At 53.7% G+C, this 10,481-nt stretch overlaps 1 protein-coding gene across 1 annotated transcript in view; it reads right to left on the bottom strand.

The window, feature by feature from the left end:
• Positions 1–2,827: 2,827 nt before the first annotated feature.
• Positions 2,828–10,481, bottom strand: part of PAIP2B (poly(A) binding protein interacting protein 2B) — a 39,911-nt gene continuing 32,257 nt past the window's right edge. Inside the window, exons 3-4 of the mRNA XM_063135863.1 lie at positions 3,901–4,086; positions 2,828–2,934 (exon numbers count right to left, since the gene is read on the bottom strand). Coding sequence (XP_062991933.1) covers positions 2,878–2,934; positions 3,901–4,086 — 243 coding nt within the window. The 3' untranslated portion in view covers positions 2,828–2,877. The remainder of the gene's footprint in view (positions 2,935–3,900; positions 4,087–10,481) is intronic.

The following is a 10,481-nucleotide window of genomic DNA, read 5'->3' as shown; positions in this document are numbered from 1 at the left end:
AGATCCCTCGCGTTAGTCGCCGGGGACTGGCAGGTTCCAGAAAGGCCATACCCAGCTCAAAACCAATTTATTTAAGAATGCGTTGTTGTAAAAATGGACAGCACATAATTGCGAAGACTTCCTCAGAAAGAAACCGGAGGCTGCAAAAAAAAAGGGGGGGGGAGGGAAGTGGAGGGAAAGAAAAGGAGGAGGGAAGGGATAGGATATGGCCCCACACGTCTGCTCTAACTATCCTGCAGATTATTTAATTAATAAGCTTGTAGCATGGCCGGGGGGGGGGGGGAATCAGGATTATAGATGACCCATCCGTTTGGGGGAGCTCCAAAGCAGAGCGAAGGCCAGCAGTTCCAGTATTCCAGCCAGCTCCCTGCCCCCAACCCCATTCCCCTCCCTCAAAATGCAAGAAAAGGGGGGGGGGAGAGACGGAGATCTAGCCTCTCCAAGCTCCACTTGAGTTCTCTGTCCCTGCCCAGGAGCTGGGGGGAGGGGAGATTGGGAAGTAGCCAGCTCAATCTTTACTCTGCGCATGCTCCGAGGAGCCACAGGGCTACGTGAGTCTCGATTAGGTGCAGCAGAAGGCAGCTCTCCAGAGTGGATTCAGCCAATGGGCGGGTGCTTTGTGAACCCCCCCCCCCTGCACAAGGAATCCTGGGAGATGAGGGCCCAGGGCAGGGCTGGCTCTCTGGCCAACTGAAATGCCACTCTTCGTGAAAAGCACACCGGCTGCAGGCTGGGCCCCTTCAGGCTAGCTCACTTGATCGGAGTCTCAACGCATAAAAGCGTCAAGATGCCCCCAGGCAAAGCTGGGAAGTTGAGCAGGAACCGGATTTTTAAGCAGAGGAGGAGGAAGTGAAGAGGGTCCCTTCGGCCACAGCCTCTGCCTCTGCCAGTTACTTGCTTTTGGGCTGGGGAGAGGGTGTGTGCGGTGCTCCAGCTGTTGTTGGACTACAACTCCCACCATGCCTCAGCATGGGCTAAGCAAAGGCTGGTGGGAGCTGCAGTGCTACAACAGCTGGAGGGCCACATGGTCCCCACCTGGGTTAGGGACTGGCTTTGAGAGCAAGTGAATGCTGGCTGGGCTAGCTGTCCCCGGGGTGGGGTGGGGTGGGGTGGGGTGTCCCATTGCCCCAGAGACAGAAAACTCTTCGGGGAAGGAGCGGAAGGGACGCGTCTGTCTCAGCCAGGGGCCCAGAAAGTGGCCCAATTCTGACGGGGAGCTGGACTCCTCTGGACCCTGACCTGTCCCCCTTTGAGGCAGAAGGCAACTTCTCCCAACCCCCCCCCCCCAGGGTCTGGCCTGATGTAAAGATGACTGCGGCAATCCCAAAATACTCCAACCCAATGGGTTCATTTTAGCCTCTGCTGGCAGGGCGCAGGGGAGGTGCAGCTTGGGAACAGGGTGCGGTGGGGGAGGAGGAGGAGTAAGAGGAGTCTTTCCTCTCTCTCTCTCTCTCTCTGATTGAGTGAGTTTGGTGTGAACTGCAGGGAGAGCAACTCCCAGCCCTCCCCCGTCTACCAGATTGCACTGAAGTAGAGGATGACGCGCACTGGAGGGGCCTTTCCAAGTCGGCAGGCTGCTGGTCCTTTCCTTTGCCCCGCCTTGACTCTGCTCTTGGGAGGAGGCACGGCAGGAGGGAGGCCACCCCAGGTCCTACCACCTTGGCAGGGCTTTCTGTAAGCCCTTCGGGGGGGACGGGACCCAGCTTGCTGCACGGAAGGGAGAGATTGCTCTGCTCCCATGAATGAGCCCGGTCGCTGCTTTTGGCCCCTGCAGCTTTCAAACTACTTTGTGGCTGGGACGCAAAGGAAGCACAGAGAAACCCATGAGCCCCAGGAACCCTGACCCACTCCCCACGCAAGCCTGGAAATGGCCCCCCGAGAAAGGTCTACATCACGTCCGGGGAAGTGCCCACCTGTATCGATCGAGCAGCTGCCAGGCAGAGGAAAGTACCCTGTCGTTCCAGATTATGATATTTTGAGGGGGAGGAGGGAGGAGGGATAGAAAGCAGAGAAAGTCGGGAGGGATAGAAAATTGTTCATGGTGGGCTCCTGCCCAAGATCACCTGGCCACCCCCATGGATCAAGAACTCCGGAACGTCCTGGGGCATCACTACCTCCTCTGAGGGAGGGCTACAGTCCTCAGCAGCCAGCAGGAGGCGGCCATGAGCTGGAGGGGGAGAGGGTTCAAGCACAAGCCCCAAATGCTCAGGCTTCCCACCCTCGAGCCCCAAGAAGTGGTGGCGGTGGCAGTGGGCGCAGCGCAGCTTGAAGCCTGCAGCCCACAAAAGCAGCAACCTCACCTGCTGGAACGGCCACTGGCCCGAGCAAAAGAGAGCAGAGGAAGGGGCTAACCGAAAGCCAGGAGGAGGAGGAGGAGGAGGAGGAGGAGGAGCAGAAGCGCACGGCCGGCTGGGGCAGAGCTGGCCTGCCAAGCGTGAAAACTTCCACCGAGAACAGACATCCGGGGCCCCGGGGCCCGCCTGGCAGCAGGGCCCCTGCGAAGTGTCCAAAGCACACTCAGTGAAGGGGCGGGCAGGCGGGCGGATGAGGGGCGCGGGCAGAAGGCCCTGCTGGTGGCTGGGTGAGGCTCTTCGCTGTTTAACGGAAAGCGGGGGAGAAGAAGAAGGCGCCCCCTCTGGATCCGTTGTCCCCGGTCCCCGTCCCGTGGTGGGTATGACTTCTTGTCAGTTTGTCTCAAAATGTCCCGATGCAGCAAGAAAAAGAGGGATTAAGTAGCTTAAGAGGCCCACAGAGGTGCCCGTGAAGAGTCTCTTTCCCACCACTGCTTGCGGGTCCCACTCCCCCCACATCCCCCACCCACCCACCCACCCACCCATCCAGGGCAAAAAAATGTCTGTGCGAAGTTTGCCGGAAGCTTCAGTACTTCACTCCGGGGACGAACTCCTTGGCGTCGGGGTTTAAGGTGCTTTTGCTCTGAAAGGGAGAAGGGGAGACGGGTCAGCAGGGCTGCGGCCTGGGTACTCAACGCCCCAGCCTGACGTGGCCTCCCCTCCGCACACCCCAACGCCTGCCTTCCAGACCACCCGCTTCCGGCCCTTTTCCCGCTCCAGAGCAGTCGTCTTCTTCCTGTTTGAGAGCTATTCTGTGACGCCTGAGAATATTCAGTTATATGTCACAGAAGCGCAGCCGAAGTCACATCAGCAAAAAAAAATATGTGCGTCTAACACTCCCGCCCCCCCCCCCCCCCGGGGTGACTTCGGCTGCGCTTCTGTGGCCTGTAACTGAATATTCTGAACAGCATTAGTGTTCAGGGTGATGGTGGGGTGGGAAGTTTACAGAAAACTTGTGTCAAGCCCTGGGATGGGAAAAACGTAAGCGGAAAATCAAAAGCAGAACAGGGTCACTGATCCCGGACTGGCTATGACTTCCCTAAGTTGGTGCCCTCCAGAGATGCCAGGCTTCAGGGTTGGCACCTGTCTCCTCTCAGGGGGAAGGCTATTCCACACAGTGGGGGCTGCCACCCTAAACGCCCTGCTCTGAAAGACTGCGGAGGGGACCGCAGGGGGGCGGGCTGCAAACCCAGGAGGGGCCTCACCAGAGGACCTCAAGGATCAGCAGGGGAGAAGGCGGCCGATCGTTTTTAAGCCGCCCCAGAAAAAAACGGAGTTTGTTTTACATTGAAGGGCAGGATATAAATTGATTAAGAGTAAGTGCAATATTCCACAGCTCCTCATTGATTGATTGATTGATTGATCACCCTTGCCCACGACTGGAAAACCTGGCGTTGCCCCTTCCCGCTTCACCCCCACCCCTCGTCTTTATGCATCTCTTCCCCTGCAAAAGGCACGAAAACGTGGCTGGCTCCTTTCCGCCTTGTGCCCTGTCCTGTCCCAACTCCCCCTTCCCTCCCGGCCTCCCTTGCCAACCCCCGCCGCTCACCAAAATGTCTTCCGATACATGGCTGTGGGTGTTCTCGTTGACTGAGAGCCCGTTCAGCTGCTGCTGAAGCTGTCCGACGCCCTGGGGCAGATCGCGGGACGGAATGAACCAATCCTGGTCTTCTTCATCCAGCATCTCCTGGAAACAGCGGTCAAGGAATTCCTGCTCCTGAAGCTCCTCTTCCACCTGGCCGGAAAAGGAGAGCCATAAGAGAGGGTCACGTGGGGGAATCCAGCAAGGATGAGAGGCTCTGGCTTTGTGCCACACGGAACACCGGCTTCTTGGGCAACCCGGGTTTGCCACTGTGGCCAAGTGTCGTAGCTGGGCAACCTTCTTCCCAACGGGCCAATGTCAAGAATGGAAGCGCCACTTCGCTTGCAGGGCGCCGAGATGCACACACGCTGCAATCCTGAACATGCAAGCCCCAGGGGATGCGGTGGCCGGGGGGAAGCTCGTCGTGCTGTGCGAACCCAGGCGTCATGGGTTACTTGAGGGTTGTTCAAGGGTTGGCCGGGGGTTATTTAATCCTCAGATAAGCCACAATGCCCAGGTCTGCACAGCACAAGCCGTGCCCCACCCCCGATGCGGCTTTCGGGTACAAAATGGCAGGTGGCACACATCTCAGGAGCCCCCGCAGCCGGCTTACTGTGGCGCATGAACCAGGCCAATGAGTCAGCAAACCCCTTCCGCCGTTCGTCCACTGTCCAGAGAGGGATGCCCCCACAGTGACTGCCCTGCCAGCTCTGGCCCTACACTGCCCGTGCGTTAGGAGCACGCCTGCAGCTCACGGGGACAGCCCAAGTGTGTTTACCAGGTGTACTCTCTGCAGAAACAAACCCAATTTATTTATTTATTTATTTATTTATTAAATTTATATACCGCCCCATACCCGAAGCTCTCTGGGCGGTTTACAAAAGTTAAAAACAGTGAACGTTAAAAAGCATACAAAATTTTCCCAAGGGAGGGGTACGTATGCCATCTCATGGACTCTCAAGGCTCACAGGCATCGCTATATTCCCAAAACACAACGCCTCCCTCGTTCTTTGTAGTGCCACCCCAGCCACAACTGCGAAGAGGAAGGTAACATTAGGAGTTCATGGTGCAGCAGACAGCTGCTCATACACGAAGAACACGCAGAGCAGTACCCAACGGACATCAACTGAAGATTTATTTACTTACTGCATTTCTATACTTCCCAATACCTGAAGCTCTCTTATGCCCTAAGAGCAAGCACAGAAGTCCCCAACTGACATAGATGGAAAACGAATTTACAGCATCAATCTCAAGCAACCAGTGACAGCAGCATCTCACATGTAGGGTTATTCTCAATTTTGCTTCACAGTTGCATAGAACATTGTCTCAGAATAACCGACACTGGAAATGACTGTTTCCATGAAATTATTTGGATGGTAGGTAATTTCTAACATTAAAATATAATTCCAAATATTTAACAGCAACAAATACCAACAACCCTTTTCAATTAAAAGCCAGAGAGAATGTATTTTTGAGCAATATATATATTTAGAGGGGGAGAGAAGTCTCTGTTGCCAGCAATTCAAACCCTACTTCTCCTGCCACAGAAATCTGAAACTCCTATTTGTTTTGATGGATCTACTCTAAGTAGGATTTCTGTTGGATTTTAGCCTGGAGAAGAGAAGATTGAGGGGAGACATGAGAGCACTCTCCCAATACTTGAAAGGTTGTCACACAGAGGAGGGCCAGGATCTCTTCTCGATCCTCCCAGAGTGCAGGACACGGAATAACGGGCTCAAGTTAAAGGAAGCCAGATTCCAGCTGGACATCAGGAAAAACTTCCTGTTAAGAGCAGTATGACAATGGAACCAGTTACCTAGGGAGGTGGTGGGCTCTCCCACACTAGAGGCCTTCAAGAGGCAGCTGGACAACCACCTGTCAGGGATGCTTTAGGGTGGATTCCTGCATTGAGCAAGGGGGGTGGACTCGATGGCCTTGTAGGCCCCTTCCAACTCTGCTATTCTAAGATTCTATGATCCCTCTTCTGAACACTCTCCTGGCGTTTGGCACCCTAAACATTTACTCCTGAAAGAAAAAAGGGTGTGCGGCAGCTTAAGGGCTGCTTCTTGTATTTTTCAATCAAGTTTCCAAAATATTTTTCCCCCATCTGAGTGACTTACTTGGATCCAGAGCAGAAGATACAGCCTGGCCCAAGTAGGGCTCCCTTCCCCTCCAGGAATATAGGAAGATGCCTTATATTGGCTGCCGATACACTTCTGGTCGGAATTCAAGGTGTTGGTAATGACATTTAAAGCCCTAAACGGCTTGGGACCGCGATACTTGAGGGAGCGCCTCCCCTTATATATGTCTGCCTGAAACCTCAGATCTGTTGGAGGAGCCCTTCTCCGCATCCCACCAATGCCACATATACGCTATGATGGGACAAGGGAGAGGGCTTTCTCTGTGGTGGCTCCCCAACTGCGGAATGCCCTCCCCTTGGAGGCCCGACTGGCGCCAAAGCTGATTTTATTCTGGCGGCAAGTGAAAACATGGCTTTTAAACAAAGCTTTTAATGGTTGAATTCACTAGGCACATTGTTTTAACTGTTTTAATAGTTTTACCGCTTTTAAATTATATATTGTTTTAACTTGGTTTATGGTTTAATTTGTTTTTAGCTGTGTATATTTACTGTTTTTATACTGTATGCTTTTATCTGTACGCCGCCCTGAGATCTTATTGATATAGGGTGGGATATAAATATTTTAAATAAATAAAATAAATAAATACTGATGCCTTGATCCATCTTGCCCAGTGTTGTCAACACTGACTGGCAGCAACAGCTCTTCCAGGGATTCAGGCAGGATTCTTTCCTACCCTACCTGGAGAGGCTGCTGGAGATGGAGCCCAGGACCTTCTGCCTACAAAGAAGGGCTCTAGCACTGAACCACGGCCCCTCTCCCTCTCCCTCTCCTCTCTTTCAACAGGAGGCAGAGCTACTGCTGAGAGAGGGCAGCGAAGGCAGGCAGGCAGCCTCTTCCGCCAGCACAGCCTGCCCATCAAACTGACGGCCCCTTGACGAGTAAATAATCATGACAAAGAAGCATGCAGACTTGGAGGGTGGGTGCAGAAGAGGACATTCAGGACACAGCAAAGAGTGTGATGTTCTCCATACACAGGTACACACACCTGATACAGAGTTCAGGCAATCGAGAACAGCAGCAAGCCTCACAACCAAGACTACAAACGTCTCTCTCCGTAAGAATGAAACGGCAGCCGTGTTGGCTCAGAGAAGCGATCCAGCCGTTTTGACAGCCACCAGCCAGGCGCTTCTGAGGACTCACCAGCAAGTCACAAAGGCAATGGCGACCCCGCGTTTGTCCCCCAGCCTCCTGTATTTGGAAGCAGGCTGCTTCCAAACAGGGCTTCTGTTGGGATTCCCTTCCCCGAAGACTCCTCCACCTCCATCATCAATTTGTCTGATCTCTTTTAAACCCATCTAAGGTAGTAGCAGAAGCTGCCAGACATTCACGGTGCTGTGTTTGAAGGACTTTCTTCCATCTGCCCTGAACCTACAACCAACCCTGACTCTGGATGACCCTGAAGTTCTAGTACTATGAAAGGTAAAAAACCCACATATATACATTTCTATCCACTCTTTCCACCCAATACATAGTATTATTTTGGGGTGATCAGAAACGGACACAGTATTCTGAAGCGTGGCCGCATAACCCTGATATAACGGCATGACGACAAGAGCTGCTTCGTTTTCCAGCCCTTTCTCTGAGCGCTCCCAACAGGGCCTTACCCGTCTTCATCACGTTTGGCTCGCAGCTCCGCAAGGTCCCTTAACCACGATATGTTGGAGAAGCCCAGCCAGGGTCTGTAGAGACTCGGAGTGCAAGCTGCCATAGCCTAGCCTCCCATATGAAACAGGCACGTCCTAACCCATCCTTTTCGAATTTCCTTCACCTTCCAGCCCTCAAAATCACCAAGCTGCCAACGCAAGGAATAAGCCCAGCTTCCACCGCTATTTTAGCCAAGGCTGCTGTTCTTTGAACTGGCACAGGGTGGCAGCCATCTTCAGCATTGGGGCAGGCTGCCAGAGGACGGAGAAAGGGAAGCTTTCCCTGGCCTGATGAAATGCCAAACACTGGCACCAGGCCCTTCCCCAAATCCTGTTTTTGGGACATCCCAACACATAAACACATACATCTATGTCAGCCTTTCCCAACCAGGTGCCCTCCAGACAACAATTTCCAGCACCCCCCACCCAGCAACTAACAACTTCAACTTCAACAACAACAACAGAAATCTACACATTCTGTGGCCAGTGCGAAGACCTGGGCTTCTTGCCGGATCCCCTGCTTCGAGCTGGTATCTGTTGCACCTCCCCAGGCGCTTCTCCACAAAGCAAGGGCCCACAAACACTGACTCACTGAGAACAATGAGGGCTAGGAAGATGCTTTCTGTTTCTTAAGCCTTGCCATGCTGGATGGCATGCAAAACGCACAGGCCTCAAAACCAAGAGTCAAAGGCCAGCCAGCCTCCACAGCTTCCCAACAACTGCCACACGCAGTCATGGTCTAATCCAGCCTTGCCCAGCTTGGGGGTCCCCAGATGTGTTGTGCAGCTGGCAGGGGGATTCTGGGAGTCGTTGTCCAGCACATCTGGAGGGCACCAGCTTGGGCAAGGCTGGCCCTGACCTGGGGCCTCTTCATTTCCTGCGGTTGTCCTGGGTGCTTCCAATTTCAAGAGGGGGGAAAAGGAACTTACTCCCTGTGAACTTATTCTCTGTAGTGGGGTAAACCATGAGGCAATTTCACAGCAGCTGTCCTCCATCCACAATGATGTTCCACCGGGAATCTTTCCACCAAGGGCACCACGTCCGCTTCTCAACCAGGGACTGGCCTCTGCCAGAGAAGACCGGGTCCCTCGCCCTCCTCCGCTCCTCCAGTGGGACGAGGTTGGCTCTCACCACCACCACCCTCCCACCCCGTGGGAAGGGACATCTCCCATTCCTTGCTCTCAGCAAGACCTCCTCAGGCAGTGAGCCCCTCTGAAGGCTGGTGCGCCTGCTCCAGTCATCCCTGTGCATAATCCTTCTTGCCACAGGGGCTCTCTGCTGCACACTTGGCATGCAGACAGAGGCCCGGGGAAACAGAGGAAGCAGCAAAGCCACACAGAGAAAGCTTGGATCACAGCGTGTAAGCAGTTCCAGACCAAGCAGGTCCCTAAGCAGCCAAGCAAGCTTCCCCAACCTGGTGCCCTCAAGAGGTGCTGGACTACAACTCCCAGAAATCCCCAGCCAGTGATAGCGTCTAGTCTACCAATGAGCTACGACCCCTCCTGAGGGCCAAGGAGGAAACGTGGCTGAAGGAGAGGGCATAAAAAACATGGACACGAGGGCAAGAAAAGTGAAGGAATCACAGCATACAAGAGGAAGCTGCCGTCCAAGGCCAGACTTTGGGTTCATCTAAACCAACCTTTCCCAACCTAGGGCCCACCAGATGTTTTGGACAACAACTCGCAGAATTCCAGACCACTGGCCATGCTGGCTGGGGTTGATGGGAATTGAAGTAAAAAAAATCTGGGGGGAAGGCTGGTCAACACTGACTTGCAGCGGCCCTCCAGGGTTTCAGACAGGGATCTTTTCCAGCCCTAACTAGAGATCCAGGAATTGAAGGAGAAATCTTCCTCAGGCAACGCAGGTGTTCTGCCACTCAGCGGTGATCCTTCAAGGAAAACAGGGCCGAAAACAAAACAAAAAAAAGACGACAGAGAAACTAGCAGGCAGGCGAGTGGGATAAATACAAGGACTGCCAGGGATGGGAATTGCAACTCCTGCTTTCATAGAATCATAGAATAGCAGAGTTGGAGGGGGCCCACAAGGCCATTGAGTCCAACCCCCTGCTCAATGCAGGAATCCACCCTAAAGCAGCCCTGACAGATGCTTGTCCAGCTGCCTCCTGAATGACTCTAGGGTAGGAGAGCCCACCACCTCCCTAGATCACTGGTTCCATTGTCGTACTGCTCTAACAGTCAGGAAGTTTTTCCTGATGTCCAGGTGGAATCTAGCTTCCTGTCACTTGAGTCCATGATTCTGTGTCCCGCACTCTGGGCTGATCGAGAAGAGGTCCTGGCTCTCCTCTCTGTGACAACCTTTCAAGTATTTGAAGAGTGCTGTCATGTCTCCCCTCCATCTTCTCTTCTCCACGCGAAACATGCCCAGTTCTTTCAGTCTCTCTTCATAGGGCTTTGTTTCCAGACCCCTGATCATCCTGGTTGCCCTCCTCTGAACACGCTCCAGCTTGTCTGCGTCCTTCTTGAAGTGTGGAGGCCAGAACTGGATGCAATACTCTAGATGAGGCCTAACCAGGGCCGAATAGAGAGGAACCAGGACCTCACGCGATTTGGAAGCTATACTTCTATTAATGCAGCCCCAAATCGCATCTCTTTGAAGAGATGTGGTTGCAACTCCACTGCTCTCGTGCCTGCTGCAGAATTGTGTGTCTCATGCTTGGATGTTGGCCTCTGAGCAGCTCAGTGCAGGGCCGTGCCTGAAGACGACTCGCAATCTGTGAGCGCTAAATGCTGCCGCTGCTTCCTGA

This window comes from Elgaria multicarinata, chromosome 10, assembly GCF_023053635.1.
Source record: "Elgaria multicarinata webbii isolate HBS135686 ecotype San Diego chromosome 10, rElgMul1.1.pri, whole genome shotgun sequence".
Lineage (NCBI taxonomy): Eukaryota > Metazoa > Chordata > Lepidosauria > Squamata > Anguidae > Elgaria > Elgaria multicarinata.
The sequence above is the reverse complement of the archived record's forward strand: the minus strand, read 5'-3'. Positions and strand labels throughout refer to the sequence as shown.